The 23,775-nt window shown below is 49.2% G+C and overlaps 1 protein-coding gene across 2 annotated transcripts in view; it reads left to right on the top strand.

Annotated features, from left to right (window-relative positions):
• Positions 1-17,380, top strand: part of EPAS1 (endothelial PAS domain protein 1) — an 86,923-nt gene extending 69,543 nt beyond the window's left edge. Inside the window, exons 7-16 of one of the 2 annotated variants that reach the window (XM_004436689.3) lie at positions 369-475; positions 6,319-6,466; positions 7,156-7,370; positions 8,475-8,665; positions 9,242-9,352; positions 10,897-11,387; positions 12,441-12,567; positions 12,830-12,947; positions 13,293-13,466; positions 14,982-17,379. In XM_004436689.3, coding sequence (XP_004436746.1) covers positions 369-475; positions 6,319-6,466; positions 7,156-7,370; positions 8,475-8,665; positions 9,242-9,352; positions 10,897-11,387; positions 12,441-12,567; positions 12,830-12,947; positions 13,293-13,466; positions 14,982-15,133 — 1,834 coding nt within the window. In that variant the 3' untranslated portion in view covers positions 15,134-17,379. Of the gene's footprint in view, positions 1-368; positions 476-6,318; positions 6,467-7,155; positions 7,371-8,474; positions 8,666-9,241; positions 9,353-10,896; positions 11,388-12,440; positions 12,568-12,829; positions 12,948-13,292; positions 13,467-14,981 lie in introns of both variants that reach the window. The other variant, XM_087436818.1, reaches the window with a different exon arrangement.
• Positions 17,381-23,775: the final 6,395 nt, after the last annotated feature.

The raw sequence follows: 23,775 nt of genomic DNA, 5'->3' as shown, positions 1-23,775 counted from the left end.
GCCCTCCCTGAATCTCTACTCACTTGTCTCAAAAACTAGGGTTGGGGGTGTGTGAGAGCCCCTTCTTTGGTTCTTAGAGACTAGGCATATGTGTATATTGGGGTGAGGGGTAGGGAGTTCCCTGAATGGGTGCTTTTCTTCCTCCCCAAGTGTGACTTTAGGAAGGACAGGAGAGTGGAGGAGGTTGGGTGGACCCACAGCTGCAGATTGGCCACCATGTCTTTTTCTAGGATGAGTGGTGCGACCAGGAAGTCTAGAGTGTGTTCATCTGAATGTGTGCATTTGATTTACCTTCTGGATTCAGCTCCTTGAGCCCTTGCCCACATTAATCTGGCCTCTCTTCCCCACATGCTTTTTTTTAAATTCAGAATCACAGAACTGGTTGGTTACCACCCTGAAGAGCTGCTTGGCCGCTCAGCCTATGAGTTCTACCATGCACTGGACTCAGAGAGCATGACCAAAAGTCACCAGAACCGTAAGTTCCTGGAGTGCCCCATGTGGCTTCCTTGTGTCTGTGGAATCTGGCCTTGAGTGGAGTGTGACTGGTGAGACAGGAGAAGACGGGTCACTTCCTTCACAGAGCCACCACTTGCGTGGCATACAAGACTCATGCGTTCATGTTGATTACAGAACCAAGGCTGCTACCGGCCTATATGCCATCTTCATGCAAATTAGGAAAAAAGCCCCTTCCTCCGGGAGGACACACCCACGCCAAGGCATACAGGTTGGAGAGTGGAAGATGGGCTGAATCTCAGTCCCTGCATACCACCTCCACTGAGAACCCCTGTGCAGTTAACAGTCTGCACAACCCTATGGATCAGCCCTGTAGAAAGTAATACTAGACAACATGTAATCAACTTGGATTACGTACAAGTACTTGTGTTCAGAGAAGAGGAGGGCTGGGAGAGTTCAGGAAAGGAGAGGATGGAGCACTTGAATTGGACCTTGAAGGACAGGGGTTGGGGGGATTGGGCTGAACAGAAGGAAAGAGAGTAGAGCACCAACTTAATAGATGTGTTGAGGTAGGCCATGGCTCTCCAGAAGTTTGCTTGCTAGAGCAAGAGAAGTCAGTTGGAGGAGGCTGTGCAGGCAATCCAGTGGTGGCATATGGAAACTGTGCCTTGTAGCTTAAAAGAGAACCTGAATTATGAAAGGATCCTAGAACAGGACTGTCCAATAGAATTTTCTGCAATGGAAATATTCTACATCTGCACAGTCCACATGTGACCTATGCAGTACTTGAAATGTCTAGTGCAACTGAAGAACTGAATTTTTAAAATTTAATTTTAATTAATTAAATTGAAATAGCCACACTTGGCTAGTGGCTACCATATTGGACAGGGCATTTCTAGTGCATTCACTTGGCCACGTTCCCAATTCAGGCTTACTATTTGCAGGTGATTCCAGACAATTTCCTTGAATCCATACAGCCCATCAACATGTAAGGACTCTGAGTCTATAACCCTATACTTGGTCTACCAGGGGACTTGGAAATGGATAGGATTGCTCCCTGCCCTATTTCTGAGGTTTGAAAAGGAGGGTTGTGGGAGCTGTGGAAGCAAGGTGACTCATACCTTTAGCCTTAGTTTCTAGCATAGGCTTGGGTACAGTACAGGCAGTAAATGAATGATAAACCCAAGGGAAAAAACATATTTGGGAAAGAATGCTTCAAAATAAGTGTCCATAGTGGTGCAGATGGCGGTGCTGAGAGGATTATAGAAGCATTAAAAATGGGTAAGGTAAATCTGAAAAGATTGCCACTGGCCCTGCTGATCTGAGGCTCCCAGGATTAGCTGTGGCTTGGAGTGGCGGTGAAGAAAATGGAAGTGCAGCTATCTGTCCATTGTTCCTAAATCCATCCATCTATCCCAGTTAGGACAGCTGAAGTTCAGAGCAACTAACAGGTTAGCAACTCCATAAACTGGATGTGAGCACAATTAATATTCTCTTAAGGTGTGAGATCTTTTATCTTTCTAATTGGTTTCTCTGCTTCTTCCTCATGCTTTCAGGTTTGATCAGACAGTGCAACAGGGCCCTTTATGATTTCTCAGAGAAGTTTCTAACTATGCTGTCTGGCAAAAATAATAATAATAGTAATAATAAACAAACAACCTAGACTTGGGCCCATTTAGGGACCTAGGGATGGGGGAGGGAGATGGAGGTACTCTTGTGTGCCCAGACCACAAGGTTGGGTGTGACCCAGCCCTCGCTTGCCCCAGCTTTGAAATTGTAGGATGTGGTTCCAGCCTCCACTTTGGGATTCCCCATGCTTTTCTGGTCCACGACTGTTCCTGCTCCTGAAGTCATCCTGACACTGGGACTCAGGGACCTGGACCAGCTGACCCACTGATTCCCCAGGGCCTGGCTTTCTGGGCCTTCTCTCCTTTAGATGTAAAATTGGGGGAAAGTCCAGCCTGCCTTCTCAGCCAAAGGTGAAGTCAAAGCAGGGGACTATTTACAATAATAAAAGTTTCTGGAAATTCTTGGAGGACCGTGTCGTACTTTATCTTCTGGGGTAGAAAGGTGGAGGAAACTACTGTCAAAGAGAACAAACATGGTGACTTCCCTCCAGGCATATAAAAAGGATCTTTCTCCTTCTTCTTCTTCTTAGAAAATCTTTGATCTTTAGAAAAGAGCTGGGGTAAAAAGTTTGTCATATTGGTTTTCTGCTGACTCCAGGGAGAATATGGTACTTTTTATTGAACCCATGTGTTTAAGTATTAGGCACACTTAAAGGTAATTCACAGCCCAAATAGAAATCACAGGCTCTCTTCTTCTCCGGACGGGGCCAAGTCAGGCTGCTCTGAGCTCAGAGGCCTGTACCCAGCCAGCAAGCCTGAGTCCAGCAAATAGAAATCTGCATGGGTTGGAAATTGGGTTAATGCCAGCTCAAAATAAAAAGCATCTATTTTTGTCTTCCTCTCTCTCTCTTTCTCTCTCTCTATCATTGGGTTTGTGCAAATAAAGTTGCACCACAGACTCACACTCATGCTGCAGAATAATTGGAGGCCAGGTTTGAGGCCAGTCTGGGTTTACACACCAGCGTCCCGAATTTCCGCACGTATGTGTGTCTTAGCCTGTGAAGGTGTACGGTTGAAATTTCTGGGGAAGCTCAGTCCTCAAACCAGATTTAGATAATTGAAAGCCATCATTTCCAAATGGATTAGTAATTTATACATTGTTACTCTCAGAGGGGAGGGGTTGGGGAGGGGTTGGGGAGGGGGTTGGTTTCTCTTTGTTGTATGAGGACATTATGTGCTCTTAGGAAAACAAGATTAAAGGCCATAAAAAGCCTATCTACCAAGTAGCAGGCCCCTCACCAAGGCTGCCATTAATGAACAGATGATTAGAAAGCAGGGTAATTATATTCTCCTGACAGAGCAGGCCCTCGCCTGCAATTGCTAGAAATGCAGTTAAAACCTTTGCTCACTGCACTGTTTAATCAAAAAGAATAAGAGCCCTGAATTTTGTCTGCATTAAGAACCGTCTAAATAAGTTAACTCCAAGCACTTGAGATTGTGCAAGAATCATTTCGCTGCAGCAAGGGCGCCTCAATGGGGCAGAGAGAGGGAGATCAGGGAGGTCAGAAGTCACTTCTTTGGCCGAGTAACTCATTACTCCATTTGGTGAATGGAGACGTGGCCCACAACCCTGCCAGTAGTCCACGATGGTTTAGCACAGTGGCAACAGCAAATTTAGTGTCCCCAGTGAACTGTCGCTCGGGGGAATGTAGTAGGAGAGCGCTGTACTGGGAGCCACAACGCTTGTCTAGCCCGGACTGTGTCGCTACTGTCCTGTGTGATGTTGAGCAGCTTACAATCCCTCTGGCCTCAGTTTTCCTCATGTGAAAAGAAGATGATATCTCTCCTCCCAACAGCACAGATTTTCTTAGAAAGATCAGACAGCGATGATACAACCACTTTGGAAAAAATTTGGCAATTTCTTATAAAGTAAACATACGCTTAGCATCTGACTCAACCGTTTCACTCCCAGCTACGCCCACAATATATGTCCGTGCACAGATTCATACTGAAATGTTTATAGCAACTTTATTCATAATAACCAAAAATTGAAAACAACTCCAACATCCATCAACAGGTAGATGGATACACTGATTATGGTATAGCCATATGATAGAATAGTACTTAGCAGTAAAAAGGAACAACATGAGGAATCTGGGAAAACATGCTGAGTGAAAAGAAGCCAGGCACAAAAGAGTCCATACCCTTGTATGATTCCGCTTATATGAAAATGGAGAAAAGATCATTTCAATGTATAGTGACAGAAAACAGATCAGTGGTTGCCTGGGACCAGGTGTGGCAATGGGGATTAACAGTCAAGAGGCATAAGGAATTTGGGGGAGGATTATGGACAAGTTTTACACCATTGATTGTAGTGATAGTTACAAGAGTGTGTGCATTTGTCATAACTCAGTGAGCTGTATACTTAAAATGGGTTCATTTTTTATTGAAGGTAAAATAATCTCACTAAAGTTGATTTTTAAAAGTGAAAACCAATCCAAAAAAGCTTAGATCAGGAGTCTTTCATTTGGACAATAATACTGCCTACTATTTCCACTGAGGGGGCCTTTCAGCAAATCACTCAATAGTTGTAAGCCTCAGTTCCTTCAGATGTAAAACAGGAATAATAATGGATACCTCGTGATGTTATTTTGTATTAAATGAGGCGATGATAACACCAATCCTTACTGATGCTTTATGTGCCAGGCACTGTTCTCATTGCTTTGCGGAAATGAGTTCATCCTGAGACAGTTTTGAACACTGCAAAGCACTGTACACATGTGAGTTACAGTATTTCCTGCACCTTCCGGTGCCTGTTAAATTTTTTAAGAGGGTAAAATGTGCCAAGAAAAACATAAACGTGAAGGATTCCAAGCAGCGTTAGTATGAACTAAGCTGCATTCCTCAACCACACAGGGGTGGTGAATGGAGCCGTGGCCCACGAACCTGGCAGGAGCATCTGGATATTCTCCCACAGGGCTCCTCACAACATTATCTATAGACATGGGCATCTACGTATTAGTAACTTTGGGGAAGATGTGGCTTTTCCTATACAGCATTTTTTGGTGACATTCAGTCAACATTTTTGTACCTGATAAGCCAGGTAAACAGAGTTGGCCCTCAATACAAACAGCTGTGGTATACTGAGTAGCTAATAATGATAATTATTATCATTCCTATTATTATCATCAATACCTTATTTTGCAGATGAGGTAACCAAATCCCAGAGGTATTGTTCTTCTCCCCAAATCCCTGTGCTAGCAAGATTTCCTAATCCTTCTACCTTGCCTCTTTGCAATTCTCTGTGATTTGAGGGTTTCTGAGCTGGGATTCTGAAGAATGAATTCCCAAGGAATGAAAGTAAACGGGCAGTTCAGGAAACTACCGGAAATTCTAACATCAGTAGACTTTAAAGGGATTTATTGGTTTCTTTTTAATGGGAGCTAATGGAGCATTCTGGACTGGGGAAGAGGACAGTCTGGGATGTGGGACCCCTTCCCAATACTTTTATACAGTAAAACAAATGTTAAGTAAACAATCTGGAAGAGGAAAGAAGTCATAGGTAGGCAGCCTCGTTGGGCAGCTGAGAGAAGAAGGGACATGAAGGACTTAGCATGGCTTTTAAAGAGGTTGTGAATAGGCTGCTGGGGGCCCAGCCCTTTCTCAGCCCCAGCCGGGGAGTGAGGTGGCTTGCCTCCTCCTTTGCCATGGGTCACAAACCTTCTGTGGCCCTAAGGGTGGCAGGCCTGACAGATGACCTGGAAAGATCAAGGATGTCAGTTTCTTAAAAAACTGCTTTTCTTCACAAGCAGAGTGTTGGTGGTGGGTCTGCTATGAAGGGCTGCCCTGAGGACAGGCTCTCTCCACGCTGCTTGCAAGTACCCCGTCACGTGGAGTAGTTGACAGAGGAGGCTCTCTTACCCAGGGTGCTCGTTTGGATCCAGCTGGTCCCCCTGGGGTCGGAGGGGACTTCTTCTCATTGAACCCTTGGGGGGAAAGTAGGGCAGGTGCTGCTTTTGGCCCAGCGTGGTCGGTGAGCTGACTTGTCAAGGGATTGATGATGGGCCACTCCCTCACCAGACAGCCTTGGGCAAGTCATTTAACCCCTCTGGACCTCCTTTTCCTATATTTAAAACGAAGAGTTGGGTGAGATGATCGCTAAGCTCCCTTCCAGCTGATTTTCCCCCGTCCTCACTGTCCTGGTCCCCAGTCTTGTTTGTTTCCCTGCAGACTGCCCTCCCCATGGGGTCTCACTCCCCAGCCTCCCTAACCTCGGGCTCCATTTCTCCTCTCCTAGTGTGCACCAAGGGTCAGGTGGTGAGCGGCCAGTACCGGATGCTTGCGAAGCATGGGGGCTATGTGTGGCTGGAGACCCAGGGGACGGTCATCTACAACCCTCGCAACCTGCAGCCTCAGTGCATTATGTGTGTGAACTACGTCTTGAGGTGAGTGTGTGAGGGCCGCAGGGCTGGGTGTGCAGGGTTCCCAAGCTCCCCAGACTGAAGACAGCAATCCCAGGGAAGGCTGAGCCTCTCAGAGCCTGGGCACCACGTCTGTGAGCTCTTTGCAGTGCTAATCCTCATGACCCAAGGGACTCGCTTGGATGTTTCAGGAACAGTGGGACATTTGGAATTTCCCCTACACGGTGTTTTTTCTGCCCCTTCCGCCTTGTCTGTCGTCTGTGTCGTACCTCTCACCCACGTGGGGAGGCAGATAGAACACAGTCGTCACTGAATAAGTATTTTCTGAATGGGGAAAAAGGGGAGACTCGCTCGTGCTTTCTGGGAGAAGATGTAACACCTTCTCTCTGTAGCACGTGGGAAGAAGGTGGAGAAAGTCATTGCTCGGGTGAAACAAACAAAAGCAAAAGCCCTCAGACCTGTGTACACCATGCAGCCCACGCACAATAATAAAACAGTGTCCAAGACAGGTATTCAGAGAGCACTCTCGGCCTCACTACCTGCACGACTCCAAACTTCCATCATGGGGTTCTTTACAAAATGCTGACACACAGTGTCCACACCCATGTCATCGTTGGCTGAGAGACTTGGCTGTCAGGGTTTCCATGTCTAGGGGAGCAAAAGGATTTTGTTAGAAAATGTGGAAGATCTGAAATGCCCTCTTGTCCCGACAGTGAGATTGAGAAGAACGACGTGGTGTTCTCCATGGACCAGACGGAATCCCTCTTCAAGCCCCACCTGATGGCCATGAACAGCGTCTTTGACAACAGTGGCGACGTGGCTGCGTCTGAGAAGAGTAACTTCCTGTTCGCCAAGCTGAAGGAGGAGCCCGAGGAGCTGGCCCAGCTGGCCCCCACTGCGGGAGATGCCATCATTTCTCTGGATTTCGGTGGGTGCTTCCTAGCTGAGCCAGGGCTCGTCAAACCCTCTTGTGGTGGGAGTGCTTCTTACCGTAACAGGCCTCCCTGGCTCCAGCTTTTCCGTGAGCAGAGCTGCTTTCCCTGAGTCCCACTAATCATCTGTTAGTGGCTGCTCTGTGCTGGGCACCAAAGAATAACACATGTACCTGCCCTGGAGTCAGGCCGTCCTCCTCCTGGCCCTGTGAAGCACTGGACGAGCTGGGGTTATGGTTATCCGTGGTTATCCCACAGGCAGCGGGAGTCTGAGATGAGAGATGCTCTGAGGCCACTGGCGCATTTTCACAGAGAGGGCAGATCTCCACCTGAGCCTTGAAGGGCAGATTGCTTGTTTAGGTAGAGAGCTAGGTTGAAATAATGTTAGGAGAAATAGTTCCAGAAACGTGGATGGAGAAGAGATTGAGGCCCAGGGTAAGCCCTCCTATGCACTACTTCTCTAAACTGTTTGCCTGTCCCACCAGACGTGAGTTCCAGTGGCCCCAGGCAGTTTTCAGCCCTCCCCCGCCCCATGCTGGAAGCACTCTTGATGTGTACCTGGGAAGCCCCTTGCTCCCCAGATTGTGACGCACCGTCACCCCCCGAGCCTTGTGTGGCTTCTTGAGAACTAGCTACACCTCCCTGAGCCTACCTACCCTAGACAGTCTCGGCCCCTTGAGAGGTGTTCTTGAGAGGCCACGTGAGAATTGCACCTTCAGAGAATCATCAAGGGCAGTGGGCCCTTGGACGAGAAGTCTTGCACCTCCCCAGTTTTGTGGCAATACTGAGGCAAATTGCCCAATTCTCCTCTTATAACCTCCTCATGATTGCTCTTGAAGGAAGAGTGGCTCCTAATACATTTAGTCTCTGAAGATTAAATGCTCCAGGAGGGTGTTACCTTTAAAGGGAGTCTGTACATTGACTCATAGCCCCAGTTAAAGGCCCCTTTGTGCCCGCTAAGCCTCAGAGCACTGAGGACCTAGCCCCAGGCATGCTTTCCGACCTCTTAGGACCTTTTGTGCATCCTTTGGGCTTTCTCCGCCCTGGGAGTGAGCCCAGTGGTTGTGCACATTAACCAAGCCAGGCCCTTGCCTCCCCAGGGAGCCAGAACTTCGAGGAGTCCTCAGCCTACGGCAAGGCCATCCTGCCCCCAAGCCAGCCGTGGGCCGAAGAGTTGAGGAACCACAGTGGCCAGAGCGAGGCCAGGAGCCTGCCTGCTTTCACCGTGCCCCAGGTGGCTGCCACAGGGAGCACCACTCCCAGTGCCACCAGCAGCAGCAGCTGCTCCACGGTGAGCCCCCCACCTTGGGGTAAGGACATGGAGAGGGTAGGCTCCTCCTTCTGGCTGCTGCCAGATGGCTGAATGGACAGCCCAGACAGAAATACTGCCCTCCTCCCCCTCAAGTTATTCAGGAGCCCCCTAGGGTAGCCGTGACACTTACCTGCCAGGTATTCCAGCTGTTTGTTTGCTGTCAGTATCCATCCCCACCGCCATCTAAATGAGAAGCTCCTTGAAGATGGGGGCTGAGTCACACACAGCTTTGAGCCTGTAGCTCAGTCCCTGTGCAGAGTAGTAACCATCCTGCTTAGGGCATAGAGCTGTACAGTTCCAGAGCCCTGCCAGCCATGGTCTTTGTCCTGTTTGCTTCCTTAGGCAGGCTTATTTTATGATGAGGAGACTGAGGTCCAGAGAGGTTGATGAATTGACCTAATTCATACAGCTCGTAGGGAGTGACCCCTCTATAAATACATTCAGTGGAATGGAGTTGAATCCGTGGGTCCAGGAATGTATTTCTGCTCCACCTTGGACTTCTGAGGAGACCAGTGCCATACTCTTGACTTGGTCACCCTCCTTCCTGGCCCCCAGCCCAGCAGCCCTGGAGACTATTACACGTCTCTGAATGATGATCTGAAGATTGAAGCAATTGAGAAGCTCTTTGCCATGGATACAGAGGCAAAGGACCAGTGCAGCACCCAGGTAGGTGGCCATGGAGATTGGGATGGTGTGCCATGCCTGCCAGCTGATGGGTGGTGAAGGGTCACGTCCATTCTGGCAGCCTCATCCGTTTGTTGTAGAGACCAGTGGGGATGCTTGGCCCAGGCCCTGGTCCCTTAAATGGGTGAGTGTGTGGGGAAATGGAGCCTGTGGTCATCCCCCTCTCCCACTTCTGCCCTCTGTTTTACCCTTGTAAAATCCAGCTCTTCCTTTTTTAACTCTCAACTTACCTCTTACTTATTGGGACAGCTTTCTTAGTGCACATGAAAACCCAAACTACAACTGAACGTTTCTTAAAGAAGCCCTGCATTTAAAAAGCATATCCAGAGTTATTAGCCATTCATAAGCAGAGGGAACAATTACTCCCTTCACAAACATATTCCTCTTTGGATTCTGAAATGACATCTGATTGACAAATTTTCATTTACACACAACTTTTTAGGAATGCGTTTATTACATAAGGCCAAATGTTCTTGCAAAAACTCTGTAAACGGGGCTGACGTGGGTGGATCGGTGCATGATTCACAAAACCCAGAGGAGAATCATGAATCCTCCATTTGTCTCAGTCTGGGTCATTCATTCCAGATTTCCGCCTCGCTCCTCAGCTTGCATCCTCATCCTGCCGGTACCAGTTCCAGTTATTCTGTAGAAGTTTCCCTCTTCCAGCCCACCCTCTCTCTCCTCTGAACTCCTGCAGGATTTATGACTTAGTACTTGATCATAACTACCTGCTTCTGCTCTGTAACCATTGCATATAGTTATAATCATTAATGAGCTGCATCCCCCAGTGAGGGTATCATTCTCTGAAGGTAGAAACTTTTTTCTGCATCTGCTTCTAAGTGTTCCCTGTAGTGCCCATCATGATCCTGGGAACCTAAGGGGTGATCTCCGAGTACTTGATAGTGGAATGAAAGTCCCGCTCCCAGTGGGGCTGGCTGTCACTCTATGAGCAGTCCACAGATACATTGGCCACTTACTGTGCGCTTAGGCCTGTGCTGGGGCAGATGAGGGAGATAAGGGCAAAGCTGTCCTTGGCTCCCCAGGAGCCATCGCGTGCACCACAGGCCTAAGGGGCAGTCACCATTGGCCCAAGTAGACAGGGATGGCTTTGGGGAGGAGGCAGGGCTTGCTGGGGCCATAAGAGGGAAGGCAGGGTTTGGACAGGTAGAGTGGAGAGAGGAGAGCATTTCGGGTTGTGAGAGGGTGGTGACACCAGTGTGGTGCATGGAGGGATGACTGAGTAGAGCGTGGAGATTTGTGGCACAGGATGAAGAGGGGATGAACGGCATGGAAAGGCTAATATCACATGCTAGAACTCGTCCACATTAGGTGGACGAGTCTGAGTTTTCTTCTGATGGGCCCTAGGGAGCCCATACAGGTGTTAGAGCAGGGGAGTGAAACTGTTGAAGCTGTCCTGAGATGAATGACTCTGGTAGGGGCCAGGAAGGATGAGGGGCTGAACTGGAATGGTGTATGTGAGGCGACACCAACCTCTCAGCTTCTTTACCTTTGCTGTCTCACCTCAGACGGATTTCAATGAGCTGGACTTGGAGACACTGGCACCCTACATCCCCATGGACGGTGAAGACTTCCAGCTCAGTCCCATCTGCCCGGAGGAGAGGCTCTTACCGGAGAACCCCCAGTCCATCCCCCAGCACTGCTTCAGTACCATGACGAACATCTTCCAGCCACTGGCCCCTATGGCCCCTCCCAGACCCTTTCTCCTGGACAAGTATCAGCAGCAGCTGGAAGGCAAGAAGATAGAGCCCGAGCACCGGCCCATGTCCTCCATCTTCTTTGATGGTGGGAGCAAGGCGTCCCTGCCACTATGTTGTGGCCAGGCCAGCACCCCTCTCTCCTCTATGGGAGGCAGATCTAACACACAGTGGCCCCCTGATCCGCCATTACATTTTGGGCCCACGAAGTGGCCTGTTGGGGATCAGCACACTGAATCCTTGGGGGCATCACCATTGGGGCCCCCCGTCACCTCGCCCCATCTCTCCATGTTCAAGAAAAGGTAAGTAGCAGAGGCCCTTGGCTGCATCAGCAAAGCTGTGCTGAACAGGGAGGGGACAGATAAGACACCCACTGGGGGGATCTCTGGGGCCTCAGAAGGGCTCCTTGCCCATCACCTCCTCCCCCTCCACAGTGGTCTGATACTCCATTTAGCCCAGCTCTGAAATCCGAAAGACTAGGGGGGAATCACCCCAAGGTATGTGAGGCCTCGAGCAGGACATGTTTTATCAGGGCTTGAGGAGACCAAGAGGGGACTGAGGACAGGAAAAGGGAGAGAAGTGGCTTGTCGAGGGCTTTGACCATCAGCGTCCTCCCTTCAGACCACTCCTTAGAGTGCCTTTCTTATCCACAGAGCACAAAAAATTATTTGAGTAACTCTCCGTTCCTCCTGGAACTCTGGCTGAGAAAAGCAAAAAGATGCCCACACTCTTGCCCTGCCTTTTGGCTGCCCAGGGCCTCCATAGCAGCCCCTCTGGGCAGTGCCCAGGGTCCAGCATTACCTTCCCCATCCTGCCTTCTCCTGGATCCTTCAGATCTCCCCACAAGCCCCATTTCAACCAGCTGGGAGCTCACCAGGCTAAGTCACAGTGGTTGGTATATGACTTCTAGCCCTCAGGACCCCTGGGGCACTTGCCCGTTGCAGAGCACCCTCATTGGTCCTCAGTGGGGAGCAGTCCAGGCAGGGCCGGGGAGAGACGGGGCAGAAGAAACCCTCTAAAGACTGACGTCACCTAGCTGGACAGCCACAAATGAGGTCAGGCCTGAAGGCTGCCCGGGTACAGCTGGGTGGGTGGGCGGGCATGTGTGGAGGGAGGTGCAGGTCACTTAAGTCAGCATCTCACCAGGTGGAGAAAACCGAGGAAAGGAAGCAGAGCCGCAGCTCAGGCCCACCACCCCTCCTCTGCGACTCTGCTCTTTGGGCCTTAGAGCCACCACCGTCCTACATATTAGTTCTGGAAGGGCCTAGTTTTCTGAGGGCCCTGAGATCAGATGAAGGCACTGGGTGGCATGGGGCTCCAGACTGCCTCACTTACCTCTCTCTTGGGCTTGGCAGGTCTGTAAAGGGCTTTGGGCCTCGGGGCCCAGATGTCATGAGCCCAGCCATGGTAGCCCTCTCCAACAAGCTGAAGCTAAAGCGACAGCTGGAGTACGAGGAGCAAGCCTTCCAGGACATGAGTGGGGTAAGCCATCTCCTGTCTGGCGCACTATGGGTTCCCTCCTCAGCCCCTGGGGCAGGCCGGGCGGGAAACTCTCATACTGGCCGTGAGGGCTCCGAGTGCCTGCCAGGGGCAGCAGGGAAGGTGGGGCTGTGGCCTTTCAGAGAGAGCGAGCACCAGCCCCATTCCAGGCACAGCTGCTCTGCACCCCTCCCCACCCCCAACTCAGCTGGAGGACTTGGTTCTCTGGCCCTCTCCCCTCTACATCTGCCCTTCCCACACCCAGGCGGATCCACCAGGCAGCAGCGCCTCACATTTGATGTGGAAAAGGATGAAGAGCCTTAGGGGCAGCGGGGACTGTCCTTTGATGCCTGACAAGCCACTGAGTGCAAACGTCCCCAATGGTGAGCAGCCGGCCTGGGCCTCCTGGGCTTGTTGGGGGAGGGCATTTGCAGGTGGAAGGGCTGGGGGCTCAGGAGCCCATCCTGGCTCCTCCACTCTCACCACCTGCCTTACCTGCCTCTCTCGGGCTTGTTAGAACAGGACGGTGTCCTCTGCCCCACCTTCCACACACCCAACTTCCCCATTTCCGCTCTGGCTTGGACGATGCTCTCAGAAATCTCTGGGCTCTGAGGCCCTGGGGGCTGGCTCTAAGCTCCTTTTGTGAAGGAAGGAGGACGCTAGGGGCTTCACGCTCTCTCCCCTCCCTTGGGCCAGCATGCCCTCACTCTCCAGTGTTGGTCTTTCAGACGAGTTCACTCAAAATCCGTTGAGGGGACTGGGCCAGCCCTTGAGACACCTGCCCCCACCACAGCCGCCATCTGCCGTGAGCCCCAGGGAGAACACCAAAAGTGGGTTCCCCACGCAGTGTTATGCCCCCCAGTACCGGGACTACAGCCTGCCCTCGGCTCACAAGTTGTCAGGTGGGTGCACTCAAGACCTGGATTCCCCATGCCAGGGTCTGCCGTGTGTGGGAGGGGTAAGGGCCAAGAACTGGATGTCACAAGGCAGCAGGTCTCGGCTCAGCATGAGGATGAACTTGCTGCTGTGAAAGGTTGGACAAGGGTGAGCCCTCCTTACCTGGAAGTATTGCAGCAGGGGCTGGAAGGAACCCTCCAATGATCAGGTGACATCCAGGGCTCTTTGGACCCTCAGAGTCCCTGAGCCTTAAATTCCAGCTCAGCTCTGTACTTGCTGGAGGACTGAGGAAGCAGCAAGTCTAAAGGAGAGGTCTGCAGGCCAAGTGTGGAGTTCAGGCGCACATTTGTCTTCAGTAGTGGTAGCCAGCATCGCTGTTCCTGCGGTGAACCCAGGAGCTTCCTTGAACTATAGAAATCAGCGGCAAATCATGTTCTTTTCAACTCAGGTCATTTCTGACTGTGAGAAGAAGAAGAGGGGATTAGAAAGGGATGGTGAACAAGTATCCATTGCTACTGTGGGGGCTGCAGAGAGGTGTGAGATCTGGTCCCATCCACAAGGGAGCTAGGTCGAGTGGGAGAGGCAGGCATGGACCCTAGAATGTTCTGGGGTAGGGATTGAGGAGGGAGACGGCACAGAAGCCAAGGGAAGGAAAAGTGAGCACCTCACAGTAGATGGGCGGAATGGAGGGCCTTCATTTTTGTGACTCGGGGGCATGAGTAGGGCAGCCCTAATTTCACACTTTCTTCCGTGTCGTCTTTCCCGAGCGACCTATTCCATGCTCAGAGGGTGGACCCAGCAGAGACTGTGTCTGCCTCCAGACCCATCTCACTAGGTGGGGTGCTGAGACCCAAGGAAGAGAGAGAGAGCACGGTGCAGACATGGTGCACTTGGGCCTTGCCTTCCTGGGAAGTGGGGTCTGGGCGCTGGTAGTTTCCCCTTGTCTTCCTTCTCGGCGGGAGAAGGACTCAGGGACGGAAGGAGGGGCTGCTGAGGGTGATCTTGAATCTTGGAGAAGGACCCCTGTGTGTGTGTATTGTGTGTATGTGCATTGTGTGCACATGTGTGGATTGCGTGTTTGTGCACACGTGTGTGTGCATGTAGGTGTATGCGCGCGCACGTGCATGCAGGTACCAGCTGGTTTGGAATTCCCTCCCTCCACTTGGCCTCCCTGCTGTCAGTGCACGGCAGGCACGTGCCAGGCCTTGCGCAGGCTCTTGCTGACACCTCCTCCTCCAAGGCAGCCGAGGAAGCCTTCACGGGGGCTCCTTCCACGCAACCACCCTCCCCTGAACCTTCCTCTCCTGCTGTCTGCACCATGACAGACAGACCACAGAGTAGGTCACTCGGGAGAGACGACACTGAAGAAAGAGTGAAATTAGGGCTGCCCCACTCGTGCCCCCGAGTCACAAAAACTGAAAATGCTTCTTGCTCTCTGCATGCTAGCCTCCTATGGAATAGACCCTTTTCCAAATATTTCATTCTGGGTTTTTAAAATACGGTACCAACCATTCTTTCAGGTATGGCAAGCCGGCTGCTTGGGCCCTCGTTTGAGCCTTACCTGCTGCCCGAATTGACCAGATATGACTGTGAGGTGAACGTTCCTGTGCCAGGAAGCTCTACGCTCCTGCAAGGAGGGGACCTCCTCAGAGCCCTGGACCAGGCCACCTGAGCCAGGACCTTCCACCTGGGCAGGCACCCCTGCCACCACCGTCCCTCCAGCTCCACTCCCTACGTCTGTTTTTACAACTAGGTATTTCTAACACCAACACAATTTTTACAGGATGTACTTACCTGGCAGACTTGTCCAGGTCACCAAGTAGTGGCCTTTTTCTGAAGATGCTCACTTTATCATCTATATTTTAAAAATACGACAGTTGTTTTACCTGCTACATTTTGCTCTGTCAATGAAAATGTTCTTAAATTTTATAAGATTTTTTTCCCTCAACCTCAATTACTTCTAATTTATATTATTCATAGGTCTCTTTCTCTCTCTTTCTCTGACACACACACACAACGTCCATACTAACAAGTCTGGTGTATGTTTGTTCTTTTGTAGGGAAAACTTTGGCTTCATTTAACTAAAAACATTTTGTTGTTGTTGCCAAAGAAAGAAAAATAATTTTGATTTCCAAGCTTGACTTGTGGCCTCTCCCCCTCAAAGCCCTTCTCCTTCCTTTTTCAAAAATAATCACCATATTGTAAATTTCAGTCTTTTTTTTTTTTAAGCTTATTGCTCTAATTTTGATACGACTTTTGAAAAAAAAAGAAATGTGAAGGGTGAACTGCAACGTATGTGGTTGGTTATCTGTAAAAGTTGCACAGTGTGGCTTTTCCTAAACTCTTTGGTGTCCCCCACCCCATTCGGTGGATTTTTTTTATTATTATTCAAAAACATAACTGAATTTTTTAAAAAGAAAATTTATATCTGGATTAAGTGTTTATCATATATATGGGTACTTTGTAATATCTAAAAACTTAGAAATGGAAATGGAATCCTGCTCACAAAATCACTTTAAGATCTTTGTTAAGCTGTCCCTTCTCCTTTTCCTGGTGTTGCTGACACTGCAGAATTGTATAGTACTCCCACGGGCCTGTACTAACACCGCTCAAGGTCTCTCTCTTTTGGCTTTTTGCTTTTGGGATATGCCACAGGCATGACAGACAATCTGAGAAGTGGAATCATTAAGTGGGAGCATTGCCAGCTGTCCTCTCCTTGTGTTCTATATGTATTATGTATGTATGTATGTATTATTATTGCTGCCAAGAGGGTCTGACGGCATGTCATGGGGTAGGGGGTTGGGGGTGGGGGGAACCTACGGGACGGGAAGTGCTTTAACTTTTCTTAAGGTTTTGTTGCTAGCCCTTCAAGTGCACTGAGCTATGTGACTAATGGTCTTTCATGTGGCACATTTGGATATTTCCAGAACTAACATGAGATGGTTTAAATGGGAATTCATGAAAGAAAGTGAGGATTCAGAAATGGTGTAGTGATCTGGTCCACGTCCTCCCAGCTCACCACCTTGGAGCACGTGGAGCTGGACTGAGGGGGAGTAGCTGGTCCTGACCAGCCCCAACCCCATGCCCCTTCCTTGGCCCATCCTCAAATCGCCTTGCAAGGCTGAGGTGCAGCGCCCCCACTGGCGAGCAGCAGGCAGACCTCTGGGGACGGCCCCTAGCCTCAGGCCCTCCCTGAGGTCGGCCTGTCACTTGAAGTGACTTGTATAGGTAGGAAGCACTGAAAATAGAGTGTTCTCAGAGCACCTTGTAACTCACTGGGTAAGAGGGGCGATACCTTTTGGTTTTTAAATACCAGTCACATGGAACTTTTCTGTCATGGGTACAATGACAAGTTTCTAGAAACACACGGCACAGCAGTCCAAGATACAGCACAGCAGGCTAAGGATTTGGTAAGCCTGGCTGGACTTATTGCCAAAAACAAATCAAAATTTAAATTTCAAAAGAAATCTAAGTTATATGAGAAGTTACCTAGTCACTGTGTTGCCCAAATCATACTTGAGCACCACAGCTTTGCCCCCGCTTGGCGGCAGAACTTGAAGGGTTACCAACATAAACGCCGGTGTTTGATCTCCTGTGTGTGTTGCCTCAGCATTAAGGGCATTTTACCCTTGCAGTTTTACTAAAACACTCTGAAAAATATTCCAAGCTTCAATATTAACCTTACCTGTCAATGTAACAATTTCATGAACATTATTATATTGTCAAATTCCTACTGACAACATTATTACTATACGGGAGCTTAACTTTATAAGGAAATGTATTTTCACACTGATATCTTATTAAAGTATTCTGATCCTACCACTGCTGGTGGTGCTTGTTTCCTGTGGATTTATCATGGGCTACACCAATGTAAAAGTGAAGTATTTATTAAATAGTTTACAAAAAATGAACATTGGTACTGATCTTTGTGAAACAACTGAGGCCAGCTGACAGGACGATGGGTAAAGGAAGAAAAGACTAATATTAATACTTGGCAACTGCCCAGGACTGGGAAACCAGGTTGTACTCTCCACATTTCTGCAGGTATTTTTCTGTCTGCCACAGGGCCCTTTTTTTGTATTTTCTGGGGGACCCAAGGAAAGAAGCCGTGGTTCCTGCCTTGAGAAAATCACGTGTAGCAATTTGAGAGCTGTGCTGGTCTACATGTGTCCACACTCTGCACTTGGGGATGAAGGTTCTGAAGGGGAAGGGGCAGCCTGGGCCCTAGGGGTCAGAGGGGACTTCAGTTTGGAGGTGGCAGGGCTCAAGCGAGGCCTTCCCAGGTAGAATGAGGACGGGAAGGGCAAAGATCACCTCAGCCGGAGACAGAGCACGGCGAAAGCCCCGAATTGGACATGGGCATGATGGGTTCCCTAATTCAAATTTTACTTTTCCAAATCATGACCTGCTTATGAACAGGCAGCTGTCTCCATGGTGTGATGTGGGGCTGGGGAGAGCCCCAGCCGCAGCCTCTGCTCATAGTCCTCAGTCCTGGAGCCAGCATTCCAGCATCAGGCACTTAGTTTGCCTAACAGTTTGGTCCGCATAGTGTGGTCTCACACGTTACCCTATTAGTTCACTTGATCCTCAGGCTGAGCAATTCTGTGAGCACCCATTTCACAGATGAAACAGAGTCAATTCAGTGGCTTATGTAAGTCCCACCCTGTTAGTGGAAGAACTGAAACGTAAACCCAGTCTTTGCTGGTGCCGCTCTGCCCTGACAACTGACTCTGCCTGCTGGGAGGTATGTTTTATGGCAGGGCTCTGTTTTCATTTCCAAACAGAAGATTCCTGTCCTTATTACTTTAATCTTTAGACCTCCTTCTAGTTCTTTTGCTTATCATCTCATCTCTTCTCTTCCCAAACTTGGTGCCTGGACCTTCAGATTGGATTTTCTGGGCTCTGCCTGGCTCCCACTCACCTTTGCCTGCCATCTTGGACTTCCTGAAAATATCACCTGTTCTTTTCTTGCTTTTCTTTTTTTTTTTTTGTGAGGAAGATCAGCCCTGAGCTAACATCCATGCTAATCCTCCTCTTTTTGCTGAGGAAGACCGGCTCTGAGCCAGCATCTATTGCCAATCCTCCTCCTTTTTTCCCCCAAAGCCCCAGTAGATAGTTGTATGTCATAGGTGCACATCCTTCTAGTTGCTGTATGTGGGACGCGGCCTCAGCATGGCCAGAGAAGCAGTGGTTGGTGCACGCCCGGGATCCGAACCCGGGCCGCCAGCAGCGGAGCGCGCGCACTCAACCGCTGAGCCACGGGGCCGGCTCTCACCTGTTCTTTTCTGAAGCTCTTCTGTGAATAACGTATCTCAGCCCATCCTTCAGGAGCAGATTGCCCTGGAGCATTGGCAAGTTCAGGACTCAGACCTAGATGGGCGCTGTCCTGACCGCCACCCCCCCCACAACAACTTCAGCAGGTCATGGGTCTACAAGGTGTCCTTGATTGGGGCTGTTGGCCTTAACCACCTGAAGCCTGTAACTGTGTCCTCCAGCCCCTGGTGGTGCAGGAGCTCCAAGCTCCTATTGGTTCCATGTCCAGCAAGCCAGGGGGAACATAAATGGGGAGGACACCGAGGCCACTGTCCCTGATGGATACGAGGAGGTCGGCCTCTCCAAAGCACTCAAGGCCAAGACATAGGCCCCACACAAGCCATCCCTACGTCCTTCATGTTTTGTCTTGAGCGATCCAGTGAAGACTCTGACTTAACGTGCTCCTGATTTCATATTTTACTCTTCAAAATGCAGGTGGCCTAAGAGGAGGTATATGTCTGCATGGCCAGGTGTGTAGGGGCAGAGGCAGGGCCCTGCATGGAATTAGCAATCGTTCAGCCATTGGGGTTCCTCCTGATTCTAGATATGTTTTCCTTTTGGCAGGCAAACCCCGGCGGGATGTGATACCTTCCCAGCACTTGTCTTGGTTGGTAGGCTCCGGGTGAGAAGTCTTTCTGGGAGGGGGACTCAGACCCACAGCTGAGGAAGGAGACAGCCCCATCTGCTGGAGAAGGGCCAGCCCTGGCTCCCTCTGATCCATACAGGGCAAAATTTACCCTATCCTGCCCGAAGCATGGTCTCTGATGCACATTTCACATGGAGAATGAGGGGTGAACTATGGGTTTTACTGCAGATACAATGCAGGCCCATTTCTTTCACAACATGCAAGAGTTAACCATCTACAGCCCTGCTTTCCTGGGCCCCTCCCCGTCCTCTGCTTTTTGTGAAAAAGAACTTTTATCAGGAGGCGTGTATGGAGTGATCAGGTTAACCTGGTTCTGCCTTTCTCCAGGTGGGAGTGGCCCTAGTAAGACAGTACTGGATGTATTTTCCCAGATTGGCTCAGGATGCTAAAAAGGACCTAGAAATGATGTAGCGCCACCCCATCATTTTTTTTTTTCAACCTCCTCATTTTAGAAATGAGGAACATGAGGCCGAGGGAGACAAAGTGGACTATCCCTCAGTCACGCAGTGAGTGAATGGCAGGGCTAGGAGCAGAACCCAGGCCTGCATCTTGGGGACTGAGGCTGAACCCACTGTAAGTGAAAGGGGCCTGTGTCCCTGCCCTGATGCATGTCCTTTGCCCATGACGTCAGTTCTCAATTTCTCAACCAGTCTACAGGCCTTCCCACACATGGCCCTTTCCCCACCGCCACCTCACAGGTCTGCAGCCTCTCCCTCGTCTCTTCCCTCAGGGTACTTTCAGTTCTTCCAAAATAATCACGAGCATGGCGTGACCCTCATTTCTTCAAAATATTCCTTTGAACTCAGGGGCCCCTGTGGGAACTGCTTGGCCTCTCTGTGACCTCGGTGAAATAGAAATCAGTTCCTTCACTTCTAGACTGAACTTTCCTTGGCCTCCCAGGACCCAAGAGAAATAGGGTTTTAAAGTACTCCCCTAACCCCACCACACACACACACAGAGTTTTTTTTAATGATACTTATTTGGTGAAGTCATGATGTCTTTCTCCAAGAGCTTACCAGTTAGTAGAGGAAACAAAAGCAGTCCTGGACAAGTGAGACCCCAGTCTGAGATGGTGTATCATGATGGAGGCCCACGGCCCACGGCCCACGTTTTCCCAGGCAGTCCCAGTCTCAGAGATTGTGCTCCAATGTCCCCAAGTGTGTGCTTGTACCTAGACTAAGGACCTCATCCTGGGCTCAGAAAGCACAAAACTTATAGGTGCAAATGTGCTATCAGTTGCCTTAGGGTGGACTCCATGACCTGTGGGAGTTCAGAGGAGGCCAGGAGAGATCAGCCTGGGCCTCAGGAGTGGAGAACCACCCCCCATAAGAGCTGAAAGGGAAGAGGATTGGGGGGGGGGGCAGGAGGAAGGGAGAGGTCATTCCAGGAGCAATGGACGAGAGGACAAAGGCGTGAGGCCAGAATAAGCAGCACATGCAGGAGACCCTGGGGAGCAGGCAGGACAAGGAGCTGGGACGGAGGGAGAGGGCAGCAGGGCAGCCTGGCCACTCACGGCACAGCCTGGAATCAGACCGACTTGGGTTCAAATCCTGGCCCTGCTGCTTCTAGCTATTCCGCCTTGGGGAAGGCCCTTACATCCAAGAGCCCGTGTCTGCTTTCCCGTGAAAGGAGCGTGATAACAGTCCCCACCTCACAGGGTTAAGGCTGGAGATAAAAATTTGGAAATCAACAGTAGGTACGTTGTAGTTAACTCCATGAGATTGGATGAAATATACCTATGAGATAAGAGCATAGACGAAGAGACAAACAGTAGAGTCCTAAGGTAGAGCCCTGGGCCGTGTAAGTGCTGGTAGAAGTCAGACGGAGGAGGAGCCAGCGGGGAGGCTGAGTGGGAGCAGCAAGGAAGAGAAGGAACAAGCCCAGGCATGTAATATCCCAAAAGCCAAGAGAAGAGGGTGTTTCAGGAGGTGGGAATAGTTAACTGGGTCACATACTAGACTGAAAGGCCAGGTAAGATAAGGAGAAGAAGTTGGCTCTGGGGTCTGGCAACATGGAAATCATCATTGACCGGTCAAGGTCAAGGTGGAGTTTTGGTGGAGAGCTGGTGGAGGGCAGTAGCTGGAAGGGAGTAGACTGAAGAATGAGCTGGCTGGGCTGGGGGGACAGAGACCACAGCAATTCACACTTTCAAAAGGTTTCCCTGTGACAGGAAGCAGGGAAATGGAGTGGAGCTGGAAGAAGGGGTCAGGGGAAGTTTGTTTTAACATTTAACGGACTTTATTTTAGAATAATTTTAGATTTACAGAAAAGTTGCAAGAATATTATAGAGAATTCCTGCACCCAGTTCCCTCTATTCCTAACATTACTATGGTACATATGTCACAACTAAGCAACCAGTATTGGTATGTTTTTATTATCTGAAGTCTGTACTTTATTCAGATTTCCTTAGTTTTTACTTAATGTCTTTTTTTCTGTTCCAGAATCCCATCCAAGATACCACATTACATTGAATTGTCATATGTACTTAGGCTTCTCTAGACTGTGACAGGTTTCACGGTCCATCATAATAGTCATTCAGACTTTCTGTGTTTTTGATGAGCTTGATGGTTTTGAGGAATGTTGGTCAGATATTCTTATAGGCCAGCATCCTTCACTTTGGATTTCTCTGATGTTTTTCTCATAGTTATACAGAGGTTATGGGTTTTGGGGAGGAAGACCACAGAGGAAAAGTGCCCTTCTCATCACATCACATCAAGGGTACATATGATCAATGTGACTTATCTCTGTTGATGTTAACCTCGATCACTCGGCTGAGGTAGTGTTTGTCAGTTTTCTCCACTGTGAAGTTACTGATTTTTTAGGGGAAGTTATTTCTGAAGATGAGCTATATTAGAGAATATTTGTATGTTGATGGCAGTGGAAGAAATTGATAAAGGCAGGAAAGAGACGGGATCATTGCAGGAATAGCATCATTGAGAAGGTGGGATGGGCACCAGTGTGATCCAATGCACCTTGGAGCGGTTGGTTGTGGATAGAAGCATGGGCAGTTTATCCCTTTAAAGGAGAGGAGGCAGAAAGTGGAGTAAGGAATGCAGTCCGTCGGGTGGAATTGGTGGTAGAAAGATGATGAGCAACCTCCAGTCTAATCGTTTCTATTTCCTCAGTGATGAACGAGGCAAGACCATTAGCTGAGAGAAAGGGAGGGGCTGTCAAAGTTTTGAGGAAAGAGAAGTGTGGAATAGTCATTTTAGGAGGTTGGATCGATTGCTAGTACTGGATGCTCAAATGACATTTTGGTCATAAATTGACCCATTGGCACAGCTATATGTTTTTCTCCAACCACATTTTTCTACTGTAATGGAAGCCAAATGAGTGGATAGTTGGGTTCAGCTGGGACGGTATGTTAGAGGGTGTCTCTGTTTCCAAGAGAATGACTATTATGATGGACCATGGAAACTAAGTTGTGTGAGAAGGAAAGAAGATGAAGAAGTTGATGGTCAATGAAAAAATGGTTAAGTGCAGTGAATTAGGTCCTAATGAAGTCAAAGAGGGGTCAGAGTGAAGTGTAGAGAAAGTGAACCATGCAGTTAGAGAGTTGTTGTCAGAGAAGAAACTTAAAATTGAGATTTCACGTATACTTACATATGACCCAGGAGTACCACTTCTAGGTATTTATCTTGAAGTGAAAATTTTAAATTCTTTACATTAAATTCATTAAATTCTTACAAAATCTGCCCACAAATATTTATAGCAGCACTATTCGTAATCACCAAGAACTGGAAACAACCCAAATGTCCTTCAATAGAGGTATGGATTAAAAAAACTGTAATCCATCCAGACAATGGAATATCACTCAGCAATCGAAGTTAATGAACGATTCAAGCAGCAACGTGGATGAACTGCAAAGGTATTATATTGAGTGAAAGAAGCCAGTATCAAAAGGTACATTCTATGTAATTCTGTTTATATGACATTCAGGAAAAGGCAAAAAGTATAGGAACAGAGAACAGATCATTGGTGGCCGGAGGTTAGGGGTGGGAGAAATCTGAATACAAAGGGGCAGCACAAGGGAGTTCTTTGGAGTATTGGAATTGTTCTCTACCTTGTCTGTGGTGGTGGTGATGAGAATCTATGCATGTGTAAAAAATCATAGAACTGTACATCAGAAAAAGAATTTTACTGTATGTAAATTTAAAATGTTTAAAAATAAAAGCAAATTTTGAGATTTCAGAGGTGGCTGCAATAACCTGGAGGAGCAGGCCTGAAGAAGCAGGGGAGACAGAACGTTGTCAGGGTGACCAGGTGGGTGTCATGATGACACTGAGTGTCAAGGTGGAGGAGAGAGATGCGCTGGGAGCGGAAGGGCCCTGAAGGAGGAGTGCCCAGGGGCGGGG

Source organism: Ceratotherium simum, chromosome 11 (genome assembly GCF_057802395.1).
Source record: "Ceratotherium simum simum isolate JZ-2026a chromosome 11, ASM5780239v1, whole genome shotgun sequence".
Lineage (NCBI taxonomy): Eukaryota > Metazoa > Chordata > Mammalia > Perissodactyla > Rhinocerotidae > Ceratotherium > Ceratotherium simum.
Note: the sequence above shows the minus strand (reverse complement) of the source record. Positions and strands in the feature narration are given on the sequence as shown.